General features: G+C 46.0%; 1 protein-coding gene across 1 annotated transcript in view; it reads right to left on the reverse strand.

Moving 5' to 3' along the window:
- AGBL2 (AGBL carboxypeptidase 2) overlaps positions 1–26267 on the reverse strand; it is a 2805139-nt gene that overhangs the window by 2628122 nt on the left and 150750 nt on the right. The window contains exon 3 of the mRNA XM_069623090.1: positions 25591–25654. Coding sequence (XP_069479191.1) covers positions 25591–25654 — 64 coding nt within the window. The remainder of the gene's footprint in view (positions 1–25590; positions 25655–26267) is intronic.

The raw sequence follows: 26267 nt of genomic DNA on the forward strand, positions 1-26267 counted from the left end.
ATAATAACAACCCTTCTGAGTCTCCACCCTCTGGAAAGATTTTCTTTCCATTAAAAACTAAGGACTGTGAAACTTTTCATAACCCGTAGTCCTTCTCTCTAACAAGGATAATACGTTTGTTTTGTCTGGAAAAGAGTGGGAAGATGGTTCTTACTTTGAGAAAAATATCTTATCAGAATGATATGTTTGGCCTGATAAACACAGGGCCCTCGAAGAAAGAGGGGAGGATGGGAAGAGATCATCCTATCCCATGAGAGGCGAACCCTCTCCTTCATGGGAAGCATTCAGGTTCCCTCAGGAGTATGGCTCTTCATAACAGGAGGACCGAGAACAATCTGACCAAATAGAACTCCCTCATAGTCCCCTAGCAACACCTGTAAAGTTCAGGGGTGGTGAACATCTGGCCAGTACCTCGGGAGAAGGAGATGAAGTCCAAGACATACCTTGCTCTCTATCCACACCGCCCAACAAGGACACATGTTGTTTCTCTTGTGAAGAGTCTGGGCATTCAGCAAAGTATTATCCCTTGAACAGGATTGATCTCCCAGCATCCCATTGTTAAAAGAACCCAGTAAGGATGGGCAAAGTAAGGAAGCGAGGGCTAAACCATCTTATATGAGTATCCTCTATGCCTAAATCAGTGAGATAGTGGTAGATTGGGGCCAGAACCTGCAGAGACATCTCCCCAAAGGAAAAATAAATAAAATCAGGAGAAAATCCCAAAACCCAATGCTTTTCTATACACCGGAAGCAAAACCACCTATAGAGTTTCTGCTATCCTAGATGGAAAGGCTATCTAGGCCCAATTAGACACTGGGAATAAGGAGTGTTCTTTAGAACAGAATGACCTACCCACGGATGGAAGAGGATTGGAAAAGGGAGAGTAGGCTGTGTCCATTGCCTCACTGAGGTACAAACACAAATCCCCCATCATCATCTTGGGAAAAGAATTACATCTTATAGTGGCGGTTATCCACAACCTACCAGCCCAACTACTTATAGGAAGTGATATTCCCCAATTTGACCAATGGGTTTCACAAGTGGTGCAAATAAAAATAAGAACCCACAGCGGTGGACCTCCCTGTCCAAAAGAACCATCTAATCCACAGATGGGAGAACCCTTACCTTGTTTTTTTTTTGAAGAAATCACCTTATGGAATATCAACAACTCTCCTGGATTTTATTCCCTGGTAGGCTCCTGGTAAGAAGGGGATATTCCACATGATGGTCCCATATGGAATTGAGTAACCCAGTATGAGGAGGGGTCTCAAAGTGCTAAAACTCCTACTCAAAACAAGGGGACTGGGGGGAGAGCCAGAGAGTTAAGGGAAGGGTATGTGATGAATCTGACGATGCCATCACTCCTCTCCCAGGGATAGCCTCTCCATATGTGGCCAGGGGATGGCAGCTGTTACCTGATCCTGACCCTGGGGGGGCTATTTGAGGGAGGACCACAGAGGTTAGGAGGAGGCGACCCTCAGGGGAATGACATGACATCAACAGATTAAACATGGTATCCACCCTTTTCCCTTAGACCCCGACTACCCCTCCATAATTCCACCAGCCGCCATGGCATACAGTAATGTTACTCTTGAACATCCCAGGGATACCAATGTATACAGCCGTTATAGTCATTCTTCCACGTCTATTGTTTATGATGGTACTGATAATCAGCTTAAGTTAGACCATTTGGGTAATGCTTCTTTTGTCATAGGCAAGGAGAAGACTGAGATGAGGAACAGGGCTGGGGTGAAGAAGATTACTGGAGCCTGAAAGTCAAAGCCCGCTCTAGTGGTTGGAAAATAGCAGCTAGTGCCGGGACATTTAAATCTACCAAAGAAGGAGAAAAGAGAAGTGGAAGGGAAGCAGGCTCGAGTGAGGAAGGATCAGCAAGAGGCGGCTGGGAGAGAAAAACAGAGCCTGCTACAGCATCCAACTTGTTCTGAAAGCACAGAGAGAAAGCTTCCCTTTCCAAGATTTGACTTGGAAGGCTACTGAAAATGCAGGTGGCAGTGTGGAGCAGACCGCGTCCCTACCCGAGAGGGAAAACCAAAGGCACGTGAGTGGAGGCAGAGAGAGAGGGTGCATCCCAAGCACTCCTAGCCGATTGGGCAGAGCAGAGGGAACACCGAAGGCAGACGAGTGGAGGCGGTGTGAGAGGGAGCCCACCCCCTCATCCAGCCAGCCCATTGTTGTGGGCTTACAGGGTCCCCTGGCGCATCACGGCACCCAGGGGGCTCCATGACAACGTACGTCAAGGAAGACGCATCGGATGCTTAAGAGTGACGTGGGCTCAGACCGTGACCACACAGGAGGGGACTTTACTCTGACCGCTGGATCGTGCTCCTGCCCGCCGTCATCAGGAATAGCCTACATTAGGCGTGGAACGTCGGAAGAACAGCATTCGTGCAATGGTCACATGAATGGAGCCATACTACGGGGTAGTGTTAGTAAATTAGGTGTTTAGATTAGTTAGTTAGATTTTGATCCTGCCAAAGCTTCTTCCATGTTAAAAGACTAAGATAAAGGAGGAAAGCAGACTACCTAAAGGTACCATCAAAGCGTTATATGTTCTGGATGCCTATTGTATTTACCTTATGATCAAGGCATGTTACTAATTTATCCCTTTTGTAATCAACTACAGCTCATGTCCATAAGTGAGAACTAGGGGGTATGACCCCAAATTGGGAGATCTCTCCTCACCTGAATCTTCACTGGAGAGTTGTTCCGAGAGGTCCTCTGACACAGGTGAGGCTCCCTTCCTGGGGACGATTTGCGCTCCTCGAAGAGGTAAGGTCTACCCCGAAATGAAGCCACTATGCCCACTGGTATGCAATCCAGGCAAGAGACTCCTACCCGAGATAACCCAGTCACAAAGGGAAAAAGCCTTGATAGGCAGAAAAAAAACCTTCAGAAGTAGTCCAGATCAGGTTTGATGTCCATTGACTTGCACAGAAATAGGGCATGTTGTCGTATGAGCAGGGAAGAATCCTTGAAATGATGCATGCAAGACAACACGTGAAGATCCTGAGAGTAGTTTGAGTCAGCGGAGAGAAGGTAAGCAGGGATCTTGCCATCACTGAAGGTAGAAGGAAGAAGTGAGGCAAGCAGAAACTGTTTGCGAGGTAACCATAGGCTGTAAGGACAAGCATAGGCTGCAAGCGATATAAAAAGAGGGAGAATACAAGGTAAGCAAAGGCTGGAGTGACAAGCAAGGACTTGTCAGAAAATGGAAATAGGAATTGGAAAAGGAGATCACACGCAGAGACCGTGAAGGAAGAAAAATAATATCCTGAATAAGTCGGCACTGTTGGATTTTAAATCATGAATATTGCAATACATGGACAGGGGAAGCTTTGACACTAATGTTGTTGGATCTTTCTGCCGCCTTCGATCTGGTGGATCACACTCAACTAGTCACCAGATTGAAGGCGGTAGCAGGCTTCTCAGAGAACGCGGCTATGTGGCCAAATCATTTTTAAGTAACCGGAGTTGTAGAGTTTGGAGTGGGGATGCTAAAACAACCCCTACAATACTCAAATGTAGGGTACCACAAGGTGCTTGCTTATCACCATCATTATACTATATATTTACAGCGCCATTCTTCGATCTACCAACTTTGCAGATGACACGCAATGTGTCGTCCCTATGTCAGGTCAATATGAAGAAGCTGAGAGAATGATAAATTAAGTCTATGAAACTATCGAGTACTGGATGAGGGGAAACAGCCTAGCACTAAACAAGGAAAAGATGGAGCTTATGGTAATAGTCAAAAAATAAAAATCAACAAATTAGATGACAAATACAAACACTTTGAAATAGCAGGCTGTGCCATATAAACAAAAAAAAGGTGAAAACTTTAGGAGTAGTTTTGGATCAAAACTTGGATATGAAGCCCCACATAAGTAGCCTTATGTCACCTACATCTTATCACATTAAACTACTGATAATTCAGACCATTCATCTTGCAAAAAAACTGAGATGGTGGCCAGAGCCATTGCTGGCTGCACGTTTACAAACTCTCCAGAATTCTATGGTCAGGACTATTGCTGGATTGAGAAAGAGATCACGTCACAGAGGCCAGACGCAACTTGCACTGGCTCGCTGTAGCTAGCAGGATCCAGTATCGGCTACTGACCATCACATTCAAATGCTTAAAGGGTAATGGACCCTTTTACCTAACAGAAGTGCTCCAGAGAAAAGAAAATACTAGAACTCTGAGGTTTAATACCTTAAATCAACTGAAAATACCAAAATCTAATCTTAGCCAAGTGATGAAAGGTGCTTTTTATGTTGCAGGAAGAAATTAGAACCTTCTTGTTTAATTAATAAATAGTTCCCAACGTTGAAACTCATACTTCAATAGATCTTTTTATGCTATACTCTCTGTTCTGCGCCCTAACGCCTCCATGTTATATGGTGCGCGATATAAATAAAATAAAGTAACTAGCGTCTTACCCGTAGTAGAGAAAAACGACTGGGTTGCAACGTCACAAGCAACCAAAGAGCAGCATTGATAAGGATGGCAGTGGCCATCTTGGAAAAAAGACTACATAGGTCCAGGCGGCACAGTGAAAACGTGATGGCATGTCAATGGCGGCTCAGACGCCAGCAAGTCCAAACGCTCCAGGAGAACGGAACTTTGACAGTGTGTCAAGTAGCACTCCTGCCAGGAAGGACCTTGCCTGCAGTGTAGCATCTTGTTTTTGCCTGCGGGTGGGTTGCTACTGGGTTTGCAGTATATTGCCTCCAACAGACTCCTGAGAATCCCTGGAAACTTTCCTGATCCGGACAGCCGGCCCAAGCCCTCCTGCCTGATGGGGCATATAGCGAAGCAGAGGGGATTGTGAGCAGTCGTCGTAGAGCACTGCCGGCAAGAAGGGAAGTGAACCTGCAAGCTCCAGACCAGCCGCTGACGGAAGCATTGCCAGTTGACAGTGGAATCCCCCAGCGAGGAGGAAGGAAGTCGCGGTGGGAACTGGAGGCCAGGATGGGCTTCGTTCTGACGCAACGAGTGAGAACGCTTCATGCCGCTTACTGGGAAAAGCCGCTCTAGTCCAGAAGATACTGAGGCGAGTACACCAATGAATGCGAATGGAGTAAAAGAACGCACAGGTCATCGGAAAGCCCAGAGGGCAGAAGGGAGTGCTGAAACGGAGGCAAAAAGACCCTGAAAGAGTGAATTGATTGCTAAGAGTGAGAAGAGAGAAACCCTCATTGGATTGGAATCATTGACATCTTCATAGTCACAGTATTTTGCCATGAAGTAGCTTGTGGAAGACCCATGCCCCCTTATACTGATTGATGTTGAGAGAGTGAAACCCAAAGTCTTGGCAGGAGAGTATACCAGGTGAACTGCGAGTCTGGGATTCGCACCCATAAAGAACTGTACAAATAAACCTGGCCAGGGTTTATACCAGTTGTCTTGCAAGTCTGGGACTCAAACCCAAGGTGTGTTGTGCTGGAAGGAAAATACCAAGGACCTATGCCCTTAGGATTTGAACAATACAGCAAGTCATAAAAAGCCTGGGGAAGGTTGTCATTATTCCTGGAGTGAATTGCGACAACAAGAGGAGGGAGTTATCCTCTTGGACTACTAAAAACCTGCTTATTCTTTGAAGTTTTCTTTTGCTCTGAAGAAACGTGGGGAAGGGAATTCCCCAGTACTGTGAACATTATCTACTTTTGTTGGATTTCCACAAGTTACTTAACCATGGTAACATACTTTCAACTGGATGTTATTCTCACGTATTCTTCATCTTATGATATCTCCATATCCAGCTTTAGCTGCTCCGGGAAAAGAAATTCCACCAGGGGGTGCTGCGCGTCTATGGCTGTCGACTTGATGTCCCTCGAGCACCTCCATCTTTGTGTCGACATCATTGATGGTATATAGCGCGTGCAGCAACTGTTGGGTTCAGTTCCGTTTTACGTGTATTGGTTTATACTACCCCCGACAGCTACTCACCCTGAAAGAGAGTAAGCTGCAATGAAATGGAAATTCTACTGCGGGGTAGGCTAGGAGGGGCAATGAGGAATATGTGGGATGAACATCCAGTCAAAAGAATGTTACCATGGGTAAGTAACTTGTTCTTCAAATGGATTGTGTCCTCTCACGTATTCCTCATCTTTTCATAGACTCCCAAAGAAGTATTTGCATCTTTGGAGAAGGGAGTCAGAATTAACAGTTTCCAATTAGAATTTAGGAGTCACTTATTGGTCTGTATGTAGAGAATGTAACACTGCCTTTTCAAAAACACCTTCACGGCCTGAGGAAGAGTCCAGACTGTAATGCTTGTTGAAAGTATGGAATGAGGACCATGTTGCAACCACACACATCCTTAATTGGGACTCCCATCTATAAAGCAGAGGAAGTAGCCATGCCCCTGGTTGAGATCCCAAACCGGGACTTGAAACCGGGACAGTGTGTTACTGTGAAGGCTGCCTCGTGATTCTGCTTTGTTACGTTTCTTCCTGGAACTGCTCTTGCATTAGCTCTACTAGACCGTGAGCCCATTGTAATTGACAAGGAAAACAAAGGAATACAAGTCTGTTTATTCTCTCTACTGCACACGCCATGGTCTGGAGGAGGGACATAAAAACCCCCAGACACGAGGAGCGCGCAGCGTGTTACTGTGTGACCGCTGTGCACGATGTTGACCACTCACTCCAACTTGATACCAGCATTACTATCAACTGCGTATAAGGTACCTAATATTTAGTTTCTTGTTTGTACATTTACAACTGTACTACTAGCAACTTGTTACCCTACTAAACAGTTTCCCATTTGATTATCTGAACTACTTTGGATACCATTGTGTCGCTAGGAATTTGCGGCTTCGTGGCTAAGCAGCAAGAGACTTCACTCTATATGTTTCTTAGCTTTTGATGACTCCGAGACTGCGGGATAGTCACTAGGTGGCGAGTCCTTTGATCTGAGCCTTGCTTTTTGAATAAATAGAGAGACTTTACCTCTTGGTGAGCCTTCAGTTTAAATTGATGCTCTTGCCCTTTAGTCAAATACCCAGAGACTGTGGGAAGCTGACGAGTTCTGCAACCTTTGATCTGGGGAACAATTAATATTCAGTGAACTACCATTGAAACACCAGTAATCCATGTACTAGCTGAGTCGTAAAGATAACTGAGAACTGGATTACGAAGCCAAATGCCTATGAAGCCCCACCAGGAAATAATATTGTTCAGGAGGTGCTGAATTTTGAAGAGTTGGGGTTGGTAGAAGATGCCATAAAACTCAGCACCCAGCCAGCTGTATCAACCTCACTATGCAAATTATCACCTACAATTAGCTTTTCTGTTAAAACATTGAATGCGGCTGAAGGGGAATTTGGTAACCAAACCCAACAGGTGCCCCAACTAACTTTGAATTAGATGATCAATTTAATCCGGCACCATTCTGTAAAGCAATGGTCCATGATACACAGGACTCGGTACTAACAACTGACATATTGACTATGGCCTATGGCCCTGAGACCAATATCAGGACAAAGATTCATAGATCACTATATAATAAAGGAGGCAAAACAAGTACAGAGCTCAAAGTCCTGCAAGTAATTAGAGGGAATGTAATGCTGGATCATTCAGTTATGACCCCACAGGATTTCTTTGGGGGGCAGCATGATATCACAGACATCAGTATTATAGAATGTACAGATAAAGCATTGGATAATGATAAGACTGATGGTGGTGTGATGCAAGAGACATGTGACGCATCGGCTCATGATGCATCTACTGCCCTTATGAACATTTTGGAAGAAATGGAAAAGGATAACTTGAATGATGGGGAGGGGGTACGGAATGACACTGGGGGACTCAAGGACTAATTGTGATCGCTCAAAAAAACACCACAGGCTGCAAGTAGTGGATTAGAGGATACGACTAGCCCATCCCGATGCGTCTGCTCTAAATGCGGTACTCTGCTCATTCGTAGAACTATATGACAATATATGGGCTGAACTAAAATCAACACATTTAGCAATGGTTGAGATCAACACTAAAGTGGATTACACTGGCTCAGTTCTGCTGCCTGAAGTCAATAGAAAATTGGAATATATTGTTGCTGAATTGAGATCTAGGCTTTTGAACACCCCCCCGCATATGGTTGGGGATTTGGGGGTAGGCCATCAGACTAATCCCATTATGATTGTGAGTTCTCCTGAGATAAAAGATTTCTGATGTTGTTGATATTGGGCCTCATTACAACTCAGGCGTTAAGGGTTAACGCCGTCGTTAACCCTTAACGCCTGATTCTGATTTTAACGGCTGCTTTTAGCAGCCGTTAAAATCCATGGCGCTAAACCGCCTTGGTGCTAATTACGCCACCGTAATTTACGGTGGCGTAATTAGCGCCTTCCCCACTCCCATTATGCCCCATGGGGCAACAATGGGAATGGGGGAAGGGTAAAATGGGAAATGGGGATTTACCGCCCCACTCACCTTGGAATGGGGCGGTAAATCCGCCATCCACCATGGTGTAAACATAGTTTACACCATGGTGGTAAAGTTGGCGTACTTACCGCCTGGGTTGTAATGTCCCCCATTGGAATAATGCCACCAGCCATGAATAAAAGCGTTACACTGCATGCAGAGGTGGAAAACCTTAGGCCTGCCCCAATCGTGAGAAATTCCTTAATACATAATTATGTGTGCTGTGATCAACTGGTAAGTGATACTGTTATTGACCCACCACCGGATGTGACAGCAAGGGTGGAAGGGGATAATGGTGAATTCTCTGAATGTACCAATTTTATTCCTCATAAAAAAGGGAGACAAATCAGGCGGAGGCCAATGGCAAAAAGATTCTGTGCTTCAGCTATAAAATCTGCTCATACTACACGGTTTAGAATTAAACAAATACCTCCTGTGGTAACTTACAAAGGCCAGGGGGACTTGAATACGAAACCTTTGTCTGTAGACTTAACAATGCAAACTAATATGAATAACATTGATATTTCTGTAAATACTTATAGGCTAACTGCGGTAAGGAAAACACTGCAGATGATTGGCCTAGGAGGCCCTTCCCAGGGGCTCTGACCAGCCCTACAAGATGAGGAGATAGTCGGAAAATTCCGATCTGATGTGTGGTTGGGGATGTGGGCCAGGAAAAGCCAAGAATCTTGAAGCAAGACATAGAGAAGTTGCAATGAAATAAAACCTGTGCTTTAAGCCTCTGGGGCCAACTGTACCTGTAACTATATGTGACACAGGCAATCTAGCCCCCTCCATGAGCCTGGGGCTACAGGTAAAACTATTGCTCCGTTACCTAATTAGATCCGTCCCCGAGTCCATCTGGGGCCCTATGGAGGGGGCAACCACTTCAGTCAAAGAACCGCTTTTTTCGGAAGTGGTTAAAAATATGTCCGAAAGCAGCCACGGACTGGGTAAACCCAGGCTGCATACTACACCCCCATCATGCCTCTACCCTGGAATCGCCACTGGAATTAAATACCTTTTAAATAGGCTAAAAAAAAAAAACTAATGGAGGTGGGGGTGCTGCTGCAGGTAGTGGGCAACAGGGGAGACAAGATTCTTAGGAGGAAATAAATTGAAAGCCATTAATAACCCTAACACGAGCAAGAATGGGACAGAGGAAGTGGCTAATCTGATAAGAATTAGAAACCTATTGGGAACTGATGAAATTATCTGCCTAAATAGGCCAAATATCTTATTTTTGATGAAATTCCGGCACTGGCGCTAGTGGGATCTAGAGATATTGCAAGAGTGGATTTCTTGGATGGAAAACATTCAGATGTTAGCTTCATGACCTTTGATTCCCTGTTGGTTAAGGAACTTATCCTTACCCAACAAGGTATACTGAGGAACATGGGTTTTGAAATTGAATCAAGTAATTCAATGAAGGAGGAACACTCTGATCGGCAAAAAGATCAGATACAGATGGAGGCATCCGGGGGAAATCATTTGGACAAGGGGACGAGTGTTGATAGCTCCAAGGCTGGGCTGGACAAGGAAATCGACTGGGCCGCAATAATTTCAACATTGTGGCAGAAACTGGTCCCATAAGGAGACTCGATTTCATCCTAGGGAAAAAACTGAAATTACACTTTGCCTGAAGTCATGGAATAGTAGAGGCCACCAAGATTTATTTAGCAATCCTAATTGTCTCTCTGTCTTAAGAGAGGCTAGCATTATCTGTTTACAAGAGACGTGGCTAACAGCCTTGCCAACATTGGATGGCTACAGGATTTACGATCAATATGCTAAAATTAACATCGGGGGGAGACCCACTGGGGGCCTTATTGTAGCGATAGAAAATAAGCCAGGCCTAGGTGGACCAATTATAGAGGGCTTTCCGTTTGGGTCCCTAGGAGTAGATCTTAACTCTAGGAATGGTGCCACTAGGCAGTTGGTAGTTAATATCTGTTGGCATAGTGGAATATCGCCTGCTGAGGTATTTGTTGCGAAAGTGTGTACTATGATAAATTAATGTTGAATCATGAAAAAGGTTGGATTTGTACTGTTGGCGACCTAAATGCAGATTGTGGCTTCTAAAAAGCCCGATGGGGAAACTTGTGATGAGGCTATGAATCAAAGAGGATTGTCATCTAAAAGAAAGATTGGTAAAATCTGGTATGTGGGTCTGAGCAACATGGGGCTCTTGTCTTTGGTAGGGTTTTCGAAAATAACTGGAGACCACCATCTGGCACATGTGGTGACGAGGGAAGAGTTCAACGGTGCTTGATTATATTTTCCTTGATGGACATTTGAGAAATAAATTTACGTCTTTTTCGGTCACACCGAATGATGGAGTGATCAATCTATAATGGCTGCATCCTTTGACATGGTTGTGACTTCTACGGAATATAAATCTCAGACCAACTTGCTGGCAACCATGTCGGGAAATGTGGTAAAAAGGAGGAAAAATCATAATGGTCAGGTTCTTTTAAATAAAACTTCCCTGGATTGGAAGATGGCCAATTTCAATACCCATGAAATTCAGAATCTAGTGGGGTCTGCGATATTGGAGGTTGGTCTTACATCAAAGAGCATTCAACCCACTCATTGCTTTAACCAAGATGTAGTCCTGGCAAATAAAACTGAGGAGAGAGGTCTGAAGTATTAGAAGAGCTAACCTCGATGAGACCTCCCAAGAAATGACCATCAGGCTGGTAAAACAAGGATTTCGACATTTTTGTAAAGCTATAAATAATAAGCTTCTACAACAAGATGCTGAAGCTATGTTGGGGACCTTAATCAGGGCCCAAGTTAGCTCTTTTTGGACACTGGTTAATGGTCAGGATACTAACTACATGGTGTCACAATTAAACTATTTCGGAGCAAGAATGCTTGGATTTCTTTAAAAATAGATTTGGCCCTGAAACAAATAAATAGAGGTGGATTGGGGGGAAGCCTATAGGAAGAAATCTGAATTGGTTAGATGGGACGCCGAACTTGACATTGATATGGTAATGGGCCTGATCAAAAAAACTTAAAGATCACGTGCAGCCGGTCCTAACGGGCTTACAAACAATACTCTTAAATCTGACCCCAATCCCTGGGCTAATCTTTTATTCAGGAATATCCTCAAAACAGGGAAGACTCCACTAACATGGAGTACTGCACATGTGATACCAAATTATAAGTGTGGAAGTAGGTTAGACCCGAAAAACTATAGGCCTATTGCTATGATAGATGACGACTGTAAAATATTTTTTCGGCATTGCTTCTTACACATCTAGTAGAATGGGAAAAGCAATACCATCCGCTTAGTTTATTCCAGACAGGATTCCGTAGAGGTCATTCAACTAATATCAATGGGCTTACTCCTAGATGTCTACAGGAAGATGCAAGGAGGAAGGAGAAAGGCCAGACATTTATGGCTTCAGTAGACCTTTCGGCTGCATTCGCTTGCGTTAATCGCAATAAACTATGGAGCAAATTGGCGGGTTGGAGCTTGCCGTTTGGTCTTCTGAATCTTATCAAAGGAGTATATAAGAATAATGGAATCCAGGTGCGACAGTCAGCAAGGGGATATGTCCGAAAGACTCCAATGCTATTGAGTGGGTTGGACAGGGATGTGTCCTCGCGCCTTGGATTTTTAATCAATTCCTGTCTGATGTTGCCATCTGCCTGAGGAACGAAGGGTTTCTAGCACTAAGTGTGGGTCCAACTAAAATCATGTGGCTGGCGTATGCCGACGATTTTTTATTATTTGATTGTACACGAGTAGGTTTGCAGAGACTTTTAGATACCTTTGCTATACATGCTAAAGAAACTGCTCTGATTATCAATCCAAATAAAACAAAAAATGTTTCATTTACTAAAAGGAGACGTAAAAGCCACCACCCACTGTGGCATATCGAAGGAACTCTTGTGATTATCTTCACTAGTCTTACATGTCTGGGCTTTCATATTGGTGGTAATCAGGGAATTAAAACCCTCTTTGTGAACCTGCTGTGCAAAGCAAAAGCTTGGGAATCTCAAATCCGAAAAATAGATCGAAAATTCAGGAGATTCTCTCTAAAACCAGCATTGATATTTTATGAGGGGAAAATTGTACCGAAACTAACATTATGGATTTGAACTTTGCCCTATTATAGTAGGAAATACTCTGAATAAAATAGAGGGGCGGATTTGGAGAGGGATCCTAGGCATTCTCAATGCTGTTCCAATAGCAGCCATTAGAAATTGACTTGGGCTATATTTCACTTTGGGCACGAGTGCAATGGAGGATGTTAACCCTCTATGCAAAGATTGTGGCTCCCCTGCCAAATTAGTTATATGAACTGATAGGTAAAAACATTGGGCCTCATTACAAGGTTGAAGGTAGCCTTTCCGGTAAAACCGGCAAGGCTATCTGCAAACTTGCAACAGGGTCCGGCATCCGCGAATGGGCATTTACCGGGCAATTCCAGCCCCGCTGGTCCTGGTAATTGCCCTTTCGCGGGTGCTGGAGCCGGTAGATCCCCATTCCCATTTGCGCCCACTAGGGCAGCTTACAGAGACCTTCGATTGAGCACCCATGCTGTGCCGGACCACTCTGTCAAAGGTATTGCAACTTGCTTTATAGTTCAATCACTCATCAGCAGTTTAACTTAATTTGCATCTCTTATGACACGCATTTGAACAATGTTCGTTCCAGCGCTCGCCATACAATTATTGCTGCTCGCAACTTTGGTTTCAACACAGACCGGTCTTGTATCGATTTCCCCAACTCACTGGCTGTGTTGTTTTCACTGAAGCCGCTTTGTTCTTGGAGCAGAGGACAGTACCATGGTGGCTGGAGATTCTCTACCCCTGGATTACTGGCGCGGGACCTCCGGGTACCTTTAACAGACAATGCAGGATTCTTTAGCTTGGTTTCCTTGTCTTACTCTTTCTCTCGAGGTTTCATAGACGCAACGGTTCCTTGTCAAAAAGGTCAAGGGAACTTCCCTCCTTGCAATCCCTTTCTGTGTCGCCGCCTTTCTCCTCTTCTTAAACTACCATCTTGGAACTGCTGTTTCCTCGTGTGCTTTGCCTCACTCACTCATGCTCCGCCTTTTATCCGTATGGGGAAGTGTAATGTAAGTCAGGTGATTGTCGATAATTACTTGACCATAGTATTGGGATATGTCAGATACACGGCTCGGGTGTTAGTCGGATTTCCTTTAGGAGCGGGCTGTCAGTGAGAAAGTGTTTGTGTTGTAAAGGGGGGGGGCGGCAGAGTTCCTAAATATCCTACCAGGAAGGATGAGGTAAAGGTGTTACAGGGAAAGGGATACCACGTCTGACCATCCGGTGTCCCACTCCCAGAAGACTCATCACCCAGGTGATCCTCCCGCACTGGTCCACCCCAGGAACTGGATCCAAAAGCGATGGCCGTGTCCTGGCCACCTGGATGACAGATCACTGGGGACTAGTGGGTGAGACACCTTCTGGTTTCTCACAACAGGTGTAATAATAAAACACCATAGGTCTTATCCCTGCACAGCAGGAGAATTTGCTCTAACAACAGCAGTATAAGGATTTCATTGCTGGCCTCTTGGCAGAAAACAAAATCTCATTACGTCATCCGGGAGGTCCCAGTCCTTATATCTCAACCTCAAAGAAACTATGCGTAAATGTTGAGTGTCTTCACCTCTGGATGGAGAACCCGACTCTCCTCTCGCGAGAGAAGGTCCTCTCTTTGTGGAGAACGTATTGGAGGGCAGATGGACATGTCCTCCTGGCCCAATCTGGGGCAACTAGGATAATGGATTTCCTGAACTTTCACAATCTCCTGATCACATGAGGAATGACTGGGACTGGAGGAAACGCGTACAGGAGTGGAAACTCCCAGTCCACTACGAACGTGTCCCCTAGAGCTCCTCTTGGGGAAAATTCCCTGGGGCAGTACAGTTCGCACTTCAAGTTGACACTGGTCGCAAACAGATCCACTTTAGGGCTTCCCCAAGGGTGAAGATTTCTTGAAGGACTTCCTGAGCTAGTTCCTACTCATGGGAGACTGTGCTCTGCTCTGCCTGCTCAGAGCGTCCGCCGCCGTATTCTCCTCTCCGGCTAGGTGAACTGCCGATAGAGAGATTCCTTTGTGAATTGCCCAAACCAGAGCTGCATTGCTTCTCTGCAGAGTAGTAGTCATCCTAAACCTCCCTTGTTGAGGGAGGGCATGGCCACTGTGTTGTCCTTCTGCGCTAGTCTGATTGCCCTCAGTTCCAACAGGTTGATGTGTAGTTTGGACTCCGATTTAGACCAACGACTGCTGATAGTCAGATCGTTGGCGTGGGCTCCCCATCCTGTGAGTGATGCATCTGTCACTACGGTTATCTCTGGCCAAAAAGTTTCTCCTTTAAAAATGTTGTTCTCACAGGATCACCACAGAAGGTCCTGTGCGACTCTGCTCGTAACCTGAAGGAGGTCTGACATCCTGCCTGAAAACTGGCACAATTGAGTCCTGAGGGCCCATGGAAGGGATCTCATTCTCAGACGGGCCTCTGGCACCAGGAAAATGCAGGATGCCATGAGGCCGAGCAACCTCAAAAAACCAAAGGCCGGAAGACGCTAGGCACTCTGGAATTTGGTGACCATCTGTGGAATGTCTTGAGCCCTCACCTCGGGTGGTGAGGCTTTTCCCAAGGAAGCGCCTAGGACAGCTCAGATGAATTGGAGCCTTTGAGATGGTATCATGTGGGACTTTTTGAAGTTGAGGGAGAAGCCCAGTCTGTGAAGGGTGTGACAGGTGGATCTGAGATGTTCCAGGGCCTGTTTGGGGAAACGTGCCCTGATCAGCCAATCGTTCAGGTAGGGGTAGACATGAATCCCCCCTCTCCTGAGACTCACTGCCACCACCACCATCAACTTGGTGAAAACCATCGGGCGGAGGTCAGCCCAAATGGCAGAACTACTAACTGATAATGAGAACCATCAACGGCGAACCTCAGGCACTTTGTGCTTGTGATGGATTGGCACTTGAAAGTAAGCATCCTGAAGGTCCAATGACACCATTCAATCTTGGAGCTGGAGGGCCTGAAGGATCTGAAAAAGGGTAACCATCTTGAACTTGTCCTTCCGAGGAACTTGTTTAAGTCTCTTAAATCCAAGATGGGTCCCAATCCTCTGTCCTTCTTGTGTATTAGAAATTAAGGGAGTACCAAACCTTAGTCCTCTCCACTACAGTTACCGGTTCTATAGCACATTTCTCTAGCAGGGTCAACATTTCCTGCATAAGGAGCAGATCTGGAACTTTGAAGGAGCTGTTCCCCGGTGGATGATCCGGAGGCCTTTTTAGAAAGGGAAGGCAGTAACCCTGGGCAACTGTTTCCAATGCCCATGCAACTGAAGTAATTCCAGCACCATTCTTTCAGATGCTTTGAGAGTCTGATACCCACGGGGTCCTGTGGAGTGGGGCCTCAGAAAGGTTTTGAGGGGGCTGATGCAGCAGCGGAGGGTAAAGCAGCCGATGCCTGGGCAGTTTTAGCACCTCTTCCCCGTCCACCTGACCTCTTTGATTCGACAGTCCTCTCCCTCTTATAACTGAGGAGTAATAGCGAAAGGACCTGCCCCTCCAAGCTGTACCAGTGGGGCGAGATGACTGTGGCTGTCCGATTGCAGCGCCAAAGGATTTGGCTGCTGCTTTGGAGGTTTGCAGCTTCTCCAGGTTCTCATCAATCTTGCTGCCAAATAAATGTGTGCCGTCAAAGGGCATGTTAAGAAGGCTAGACTGCACATCTGGAGCAAAAGCGGACTCTCTCAACCAGGCAAATCTGTGCATTACCGTGCTAACCCCCATAGCCCTGCTGATACTGTCAGCAGAGTCGAGACCAGTCTGGAGGGATGCATCTTTTCCATCCTTGCCAATGTTTAAGAAGCCGTCACTTTCTTCCCCTTCAGGAATATGTTCAGCCGCCATCGTTCTGCAATCCCATAAGGTGAAAGTGAACTTGGCCAGTGCACACATGGCATTTGCCGATTAAAGGGCCATACTCCCCGCAGAGATGACCTTTCTAGCCGAAGCATCATAGCGCTTTCCATCACTGTCCAGGGGGTAGTTGGGTATGCATTTTGTTTGGATGTAGAAGGGGCCGCCTGAACTACCAAACATTCAGGAGTTGGATGTTTAGTTAGATAGTAAGGGCCACTGCTTGACGCTCTGTACTTGTCAGCTTTTTGTTCACTGCTGGAATTAATTCTGGCGTCTCCCAATTGGCATCAACTCTCCTTTGTAAAGCTACATGAAAGGCAGATTAGGGTCTTTGGTCCCTTATCTAAAATATCAGTGAGGTTGTCCTTCTCATAAAGTGGTGCAGGTCTTTTCCATCCCAGATATTCTATGACCCTAGTCATCAGGGGTCTGTAACATCCATGAGCATGGTCTGAAGGATCTGGTCTGCCAAACTATCTCTGGGAAGTGTCCAACCCACTTGCAGATTGCAGGGTTTCATGAAGGTCTTTTATTCTGGAGTCCTCTGAGATTAAGGCCTCTGGAACATTTGGTGTCCCATACTGTAATCCAGAGGGACGTGATTCATCCGAAGATAGCTTATTCTCATAAATGGAAGAAAGAGGCTTAACCTCTTTAGTGCCAAGGATGGAATTGCATGTGCAGTGCCAAGGACGAGATAGCTCGTCCTTTTTGGCACCTTGTTTTGAGCGAACCTGCAGGGATCGCTCAAAACTGTAATCCAACCCCAGGGCTATGTGAGGGGGAGGTCCCTATTACCTTCAGTTTCAAGTCGCTGTGCTTAAAGCACGTCGCCTGAAACTGAAAGTAAAATCACAGCAGTAGCCATTTTCGGCTGCTGCGGTGAACAAAGGTGAGTGCCCTTCTTTCTCCGCCTCGATCTCCGGCTGTATTTCAAGCCGGAGATCGAGGTGGGTATCGTTGGAAAGGGGAGATTCCCCTTTGATACCCATTGTGTGGCATTTCTGCTCACGGATCGGGCGCAGGGCGCGCGATCCGTGGGCAGCAATGTCACAGGATCAATAGAGAGGGGGAGCTGCTTACTAAGTAAGCGGCCCCCTTACCCTGTGGCCCCAAAGCATGGGGCCACAGCGCTGGAGACCCCTGGGGTGAAAAAGAAAAGAAAATTATAATAAAAAAGGCGAGGGAAGGGGGAGGTGGGAGGGGGTTTGGGCCCTGGAGCCCACTAGCCACCAGGGATATTGGCGAACATGAGGCATTGCAGGTCACAGATTGGCGCAGAGTGCTCGATCCGTGACCAGCAACCCACTGGACAACCAGGGATACGTTTGTGACGTGGGGGGGCTGCTTACGGTAAGCAGCCCTCTCCCCCCCGGCCCCCAAAGCATGGGGGCACATATATGCACAACTCTGGGGGCAGATGGCTGATCATATGCCACCAGGGAAGGGGGCAAAATAAAAAACGAAAAGCACAAAAATAAAAAGGGAGTTTTGGGTGGGGGTGGGGGGGACACTAGCCACCAGGGATATATTTTACAGAAAAGGGGGGTGGCCCGCTCCCCCTCACCCGAAGGGGAAGTGGAGGCACCCCTTGGAGCCCTCCCTGAGGGCAGATATCTGCTCCTAGGAAGAGGCATCTACCCCAGGGAGGGCTGAATGAGATGCCCCCCCTGCATTTGGTGGGGGGGGGGGAGGGTCACCCCCCATTACATTAGAAAATTACCTCACGGTTTAGGGTGCCCCTCAGCCCGCCCTAAAGTGTAGAGTACCTTTTCCATTTTTTCTTTGTTTACGAAACTTGCCTTGGCGCAGAGGGGCACATTGGTGTGCCATTCTGGTGCCGGGGTGCCCAACCCTTACTGCCCCACCCACTGGGGTCCCTCTCCCCCGCACCCCAAATGAAGGGGGGTGTACCTCACGCAGCCGTTTGTAGGAGGCCCAGGGAGGCCTGCATGAGGTGCGCCCGCCACCCATTAAGGTTTGGGCACCCCGGCGCCAGATTGGCACATCAATGTGCCTCTCTGCACCAAGGGGAGTTGGGTTACCAAAGGAAAAAAGTGAAAATGGTGGAACGCTTTTTAGGGGGGGCTGTGGGGCACCCCAAAGGGTCGGGGAATTTTCTAATGGGATGGGGCGTTGTTAGGTAGAATTCTGATTGCATGGCTAATTTCCCTTACCTATAGAGTCCCCCAACAGCTTTGCTGGATTTGAAGGGTTTATTTATTTTTACCTGCTAAGAGTGAGACTCTTTTTCCCACTCTTAGGCATTTTTGCTATGTGTGTTCTAGGCTATTTTTGTGTTTAATGCCTATGGGATCTTTTCTCTCACCCATAGGAACCATCTTTATGCACATGTGTCACACAGCACCCTCCGTGCAGTGGCACTGGGGTGTTGTAGCGACCCCCAAACATAGACTCCATACCCTGGGACTGACTACTGTCTCCCAGGGCATGTAAAGTCCCCCTCTACAAAGTTTCAGGCTGATGGCAGTGGTTACTACCTTTTATATTTGACCGCAAATATTTCTCTATTGGATTTTCCCATTGTTCGAGGCTACCACTTCTTTTGACAGCCTCTAATATACCGCCGGTATATTTTATTATTAACTTTACTCCAGTAGGTTTTATTTGCCAGAACTTTGATAAAACTTCTTTCTTGAGCCTTACTCCATTTTCCTAAACCCAGGTTGGGGATCCTTTGTTCGTCCTTTTGGCGGGCTTCTGCCAAGAAGCTCTCCTTTCAGCGCCACTGAGTCTGGGGTGGGTCTATTTGGGAGGGGGGAGTAGAACCCCCAGACAGAGTTGCCACAGCAACTCAGGTCGCACTCTAACCTGATAGGCTGGAGGGTCTCCCGCCAAGAAGACCACTCCACTGTGTGAGTGACAGCTAGGCTGCATGAATGGGTCTCTTTCTGCATAAAAGCAGGGTCCTGAGGACTGGAAGAGCAAGACGTTGTTTGGCAGCACCGCGGCTGGTTTCATCCCTGGGTAGTGCAGCGACTCGAACCTTCCTCCACGACGAGAGCCTCTCTTCCTCTGTTGGACCCCTCGACCTGCAGGAACTACCAGGAACAACCGCCACCGCAGGAGCCACTTCTCCACGTTTAAGGTACATTGTTCTGCCAGGCCGCCCTTTCTTCGTGGTAGCCCTAAAGGTGTTTTAAATCCTTGAACTACTTGAAGGGTCGGCCGCCCTCTCTCTTAACATTGTCTTTCGCCTTGCATCTACCTCTTCAAAAGTTTGCTACTACAGACTTGACTGCAGCTACAAGAACATTTTTGCTCCTAAGCTCTTGGTCCTGTACCACTGACTCTGGCTCAGGCCCATTGACTCTGGTTGATTTGTTAGATCTGCTCTCACTAGAATAGTTTTCAATGAGAAATATATTGATGCACCTAAATCTTCTAAACCCCTCTTCCTTCCTACTGTTTTAACTTGTGGAGTGCCATTTGCTCAGTTTTCATTCACTTATCTTTTGGTTAAAGTGTTACTGTGCATTACCTGTTCACAAACCTTCAGGGAAGTGTTGCTAGGGGGTGCCTGAGGATATTTCGACTTAACTTGTACCTTCCCTCCCTTTCGTTGAATTGTTAGAGTGCCATTTGTAGATGGTTTTCACTGTGCCATTTTGCTCAGTTTTCGCTATACCGCAAACTTGTCTACAATTGAATAGGGAGTTGTATATGCTTTTCTTTTGACTAAACTTAACTTACTTTATTAACTGTCATCTATGTGTTGACTTAGAAGTGTATAAAATAAATATATATTCCTTTTTTTTTAAAAAACAAAACTTTGGTCAGTGTTTCCTTGCTCCATAGTACTGTACTGCCTAATGTGTCAACCCTGAATACTGCTCATCTCCCTCTTGAGATAAGTCTAAGCTACCAACTAAATCTTTGTGGTACAGACTGATACCAAAGGGGATTTATTGCTAAAGGGCAGCCTCGCATTTTGAATTATTTTCTTTGTTTACTAAACTTGCCTTGGCGCAGAAGGACACATTGGGGTGCCAATCTGACCCCGGGGTGCCCAAACCTTACTGCCCCACCCACTGGGGGGGCCTGTCCCAACATTTTTGGGGGCCCTCTCCCCCCACCCCAAATGGAGGGGGGTGTACCTCACGCAGCCGTTTGTAGGAGGCCCAGGGAGGCCTGCCTGAGGTGCCCCCGCCAACTATTTGGGGTGGGCGGGAGAGGGCCCCCAAAAATGGTGGGACAGCTGCCCAGAGGGTGGGGCAGTAAGGTTTGGGCACCCCAGCGCCAGAATGGCACATCAATGTGCCTCTCTGCACCAAGGGGAGTTGGGTTACCAAAGGAAAACATGGTGGAACGCTTTTTAGGGGGGCTGTGGGGCACCCCAAAGGGTCAGGGAATTTTCTAATGGGATGGGGCGTTGACCCCCCCCCCCCACCACCCGCAATGGAGTGGGTGCCATGTCATGCAGCCCTCCCTGGGACCAGATATCTGCTGGTAACCCCAAGCCTTTGGCCACAGCACAATTTGTTCATGTGGGCAACCTACAGATTTGGGCCTAGGGTGTCGAAGCCAGCAAGGAAAACAGGGAACCCCATGCATTTCCCAAAAGAGGACACCCGTGGGAAACCACAGAGGTCTGACATGCACAAATCGGCCCAGAATCTACTAGCCAGAACCCCCGGCAAATTCCAAATTTGGGGGTAAAAAACACAATTTCCAGACATTTCACTCTACTCAACCCCTGAAACACGCTGCCAACAACAGATGTCGTACTTTCCCCTTGGCGCCCAGGTAGGTGCACCCACGCATGTGAGGTACCGTTTTCATCGGGACACCTGTGGGAACGCGGGACGGTAGGCCATGTGTTGATGGTGGTGTGTTTCGATGGGTAAGCCGAGTGAAATGTGCAGAAAATGCTTTTGTTTCCCACATTTCAGACTTTGTGGGGGTGTCTGGGTAATAAAATCTGGGCCGATTTGCGCAAATTATACCTCTGCGGATTCCCACGGGTGTCCCCTTTTCGGAAATGCATGGGGTTCCCTGTTTTCTTTGTTGGCTTGGACACCCAAGACCCATATCTGTATGTTGTGCTTGTCTGGAGAAAGTGTGAAAATGAGGTGTCAAAACAGACTTTGGGTTACCTGTGTTTTAGGCTTTCCCTTTGGCGCCCAGGTAGGTGCACCCACACATGTGAGGTACCGTTTTCATCAGGACACCTGTGGGAATGCAGCAAGGTATAACATTTGTTGTGTTTGTGTGGTTTTCATAACGTTTTGACCCATTTGCTGGTGCCCTTTGTCACACAACCCTTTCATTTCCCAAATGTGACCTACATTTATTTGCTGCTTTAGGCACCATACACGTTTGTAACCTGCAAACCCTTGAAAAGGTCTGCCTGTGCTCTTTCAAAAAATGTATGCTTGCTGTTCGTCACCACATTGGTTTTCCTGATTTACACATGCTAAGTGCGTCTGTTCAGGCCGTGAGCATGAAACTCCTGTGTACCATGGCTCAGTGTTTGGCTTGTGGTATGGCTTTTTTTGTAAAACACTACAAAAAATGTGTGCTTTCCTAACTGCAAGAGTCAGGGGAATGTAGCAGAGCATTGCTTTTCTCAAAATTCATAGAAGCCATTGCCGTACCAAGCCAACCATGTCCATCACATACCTTTTTTCGGTCATTTTCTCGCTTCTCCCCCAATCTATGGCATTTTCCCCTACCTAGTTGTTGCCCGACCTACGCAAATTACCACTTTCCGAGCTTGGAATTTTGACTACTTTTCAGAAATATATGCCTTTCTGTCCTCCAATTCGGCTTTCGTACCCTTTTCTTCCATTCCGTCCAATTGCAAAAATGGCCAAAATTGCCTACCTCTCACAAAACGGTTGATCACCACATCAAAATAATGTTTTTTCGTTTCCACTTAACCTGTTCTTGAAAGCACAGCAAACCATTTGTTCCTAGCTCTTAGAAGGAAAAAAACACAGGCTTCTTTGTACATCATTTTATTGCCATTTTTTGAAAAAAGCCACATTTTTTGCCCTTTTTGCTTATTTTCCCTACAGCAACCTAGGATTCCTGGGTGGCGTTACGACCGCCTATATGTGGGGAAAAAAAGGAGCCAAATTAGTCCGAGATATCGCATGTAACAAAAAAGTTACAAGGCATTGAATGGCCACATACCGAAATCACCAAAAAAGGCCTTGGCACTGGGGGGAAATACACATGGCAGTTAAAGGGTTAAAAAAGTTTTTCTTAGGTATTGGGGTGAAAGTTTCCCCGACTTCCTTCGTGGGTTCAGCCAATTGTGTCGACAAAGTCATCGCAGTCTTCGACGCGTCGAGGGTTTCGACAGCTGTTGCATCGAGGCAATTTTAGGCATTGACTTGTTAAATGAGTGGATCCTAAGCACCAGAGACACACCCGAAGGGTGTCCGTAAAAGAAATGTTTCGCCTCACAGTCGAGACTTTTTTTAACCCTGATCTCGGAGTCGAAGATGCTGATGACAATGTCATCTTTTTCACTAAATACGAAAGGTTTCTTGACACGGAACCCAAAGCGTACTGATATTCCTAAGCAATAGCTCTTGCAGAAAAACAGAACTGAAGCAAATGGTCACTCCGAGCGCTATATACCATCAATGACATCGACACCAACACCGAGGCCCTCGAGGGACATCGAGTCAACAGGCATCTATACACAGCGCCCTCCGCTGAAAAAATGTTTGCCGGACAGCTAAAGCTGGATATGAAGATATCATAAGAAGAGGAATACACAATCTATTTGAAATATATTTTGTGGAACTTTAACATTTGTGCACCTTCAAGGCCGGAGACATATCCTTTTCACTTTAGAATCTCTTTTTATGAGAGGGCCAGGATAAGATTTCAGACAGAGACATTTTTGTCTTGGACATCTTGACAACTGACTGAGCCTTTGTTGTTGGTTTAGGTAGGAAAATACCAGGGATAGTGAGGCATTTTCAGACCCAGTTAAAGTTTTTAACATATATCATGAGTCCTCTGTGTCCATGTCCCATTCCTAGCTCCTCACAAAACCCAGAACGTTGTAGGACTTTTGTGCTGCAAAAGCAGTGTGACAAGGACAGTAATCTGACATTGTCATGAAGGGATAGGAACCCCTCTCAGCCAAGGGTGGGTCGCCTGCAAGGGTGAAAGCGAGAGCCATCTTTAACCTAGACCGGGGGAGGGGGAGTTGAGAGGGCCCCATTCCTGTACCTTCCCCCAAATGCCTTTTTTTATGTGAAGTATCAACTTGCATCACCCCATGCCTCTTTCAGAAAATGTTTGCCAAGTTGTCTCTTTCTTTCATATAACCAGTGGGAAGACCACAGCAATGCCAAGAGACCACCTGCAGCATTAAAACCCATCAGCACCACACGCCAATAGTCTACAGGCATCAATGCTGGAGCGCGGCACAGAGCCAGTGCACAGGAACCTGCTGGGGCACACAATAACCAAAGCGTTGTGCCAAACTCCCTTCAACACCGACTCATCCTGAAACAACAAGGAACCAAAGAGACTTGATTTACCTTGGGGGAAGCCACGCTGAGGCTCCTTAACACGAACTTGGACATGCTGAGAAAAGGGATGGGGCGTAAAGCACTACGTATAACGTCCTCGGATTGTAACATCTCATGGAAGGTGAAGACAGGACCAGATTGGCCAGGGTCAGTAATCGAATGGGAGAAGGAGGGGGAAGGTAAGAGGGGCAGCAGGAAAGAGGAGAGTGTGGGTCGTTCGGGTAAGGTTAGTGCAGGATGAGGTGGCAGACCAAAAGCCCAACAGGAGGAATGACAGTGGACTGGAGTGTGGAGTCGAAATATAGAAAACATGAGGCATTGGTTGGTGAGAGAAAGTGGACTGTGTTGTGAGTGTACTTGAAAGGTGGGTGAGAATATTAGAGGAAGTACAGAAAGTAGAAAGTGATTTGTTGAGCCGAAAGGCAGGTGACTGATTAAAAGGTGGGAGTAGCAATAGTAGTGTGGGAGAGGGAGTAGTAGTCTGGAGGAGGGAGTAGTAGTGTGGTGGAGGAAGTTATAACATTGAAGGGTGGAGAAGGTATTAGAAGGAGTGGGAGACATCAGAGGAAAAGAGGAGGAAAATGTAGGGAGAAGAGGGAGAGAAGGTAGATGGAGCTGGATGCAGGAGAGTAGTGAGAGGAGAAAGCAAACAGGGAGAGGAATATTGAGGCATGTGAGGAAGGATACAGAGTTGGGTAGAGTGGCTGGAAGGCACAGTCCCTAATGTTATAGTTATTAATAACATCAATGTTGTAAGGCTAGTTTATGAAGTCCCAAAGGAAGTTCAGGCAGAGAAAGCAATTGCCTTCAGGTTCTCACTGACAGCAAGGTAGAGACTAGACAGTATGGTGAGGGGAAAATAGCTCAGAGGCAACCCGTTTGACAATGCAGCGCAACAAAAGTTAAAATCCCGATCCCACGCTTAGAAACCAATCTCTGGTATTAGGCGCGTTATAAAAGAACAATTATAATAGTCTATATCTACTAACACAAGGACTAGGGGTGTGTGGATAACAGTGGGAAACTTGATATCTAGATTAGAGTGAGGGACGTCCTTTGCACCCTGCCAAAGAAAGCAATAAAACCCCTTAAGCCTTCTCTGAAAGTTGTAGCTTTCTTTGATCCATCTGTGATACATGATATCAGAAGTGGTATTCATAGGCCTTGATATAGAGGCTTCTGATGCAGAAAAAAAAGAAGGAAAATTTGGGGCCAAAGATTCATTTTACTTAACTTTCACTCCTGTTCCCCAGCATTGGTATCTTTCATAGATTCAGATGCTGGTTGAATATTTCCCGTGGTCAGGCTAGTTTGTTTCTTGTGTGAGAGATAGATTAGAAGGTTTTGGACACAAGGACGGTTTATACGTTTCTAAACGACTTGACACAGACTAATCTTTAGTTTTAGTGTCCTAGGGAGGGAAATTCTTCTTAGGATAGAGATAGACAGGCGTTTATTCAACCCATTTCTGTTTAATAAAAATGTCTCATGATGTGAATATTACAACTTTGTGCCCGCCTCTCATTTCTGACCCCTCACACCATGGAAAGGTTTGGAGAGTCAACTGTAAAAAATAAAAATAAATAACAAGCCAAAAATCAACCTAGCCAAGCATCTTGTAAAAGACAGAATAAAGCAGAAGCAAGAAACAAAAACACCAATTCAAATAAATGCGGAGACACACACTAGTCTCACCTCGAAAATAGCCATAATATTGCAGGTGGTTTCTCATGAAGTTGTCATAGGGGTCGGTGATCACCTAGGCAGGAAAAAGCCAATCAATAAGACAGACAAAGCCATTCTTCAACCATGGGTTCACCAAGAACAAAACAAATGCATGTAAATACAGAAAAAATGCATACAAAACATCACATTCAAGTATAAAGAAGTTACGTTATTCTATTCAAAACGGCCTACTATAGAATCTTCCCTGAGTGGTATTGACCCCAATAGTTTCTATTACAAGGTCCTTGGAGAACCAACTTTTTACTCCCAAATGCCAGCTTCTTAGTCTTATAACTTTAGTTAAGGAGGAAAACATGACTTACAGCTGTTTGTTTCAGGCTCTCGTTCGAAGTTCATATGGCTTGGCTATTCTCACAGGAATAATAATGATCAAAGTACCAGACTGCTGACCTATAAAATGCCATGCAGGCACCATAACTATCTCCCCCACTGTAGCTTACTCTTTTTCGTTGTACTTTAATCTGCCTTTCTTAATCACTGTATTACTGTATTGGCTGTGTCAACTGAAAATGTAACTACATGTACTTCACTTGTAACTTGCAAATATTATTACTGTTTGCACCTTGTTGATGTAAAATGTAACCTCTTGTATGTCATTTTTTAATCTGTAAACGTGCGCCCAGATA

Source organism: Ambystoma mexicanum, chromosome 11 (genome assembly GCF_040938575.1).
Source record: "Ambystoma mexicanum isolate Mex_15411 chromosome 11, UKY_AmexF1_1, whole genome shotgun sequence".
NCBI classification, from domain to species: domain Eukaryota; kingdom Metazoa; phylum Chordata; class Amphibia; order Caudata; family Ambystomatidae; genus Ambystoma; species Ambystoma mexicanum.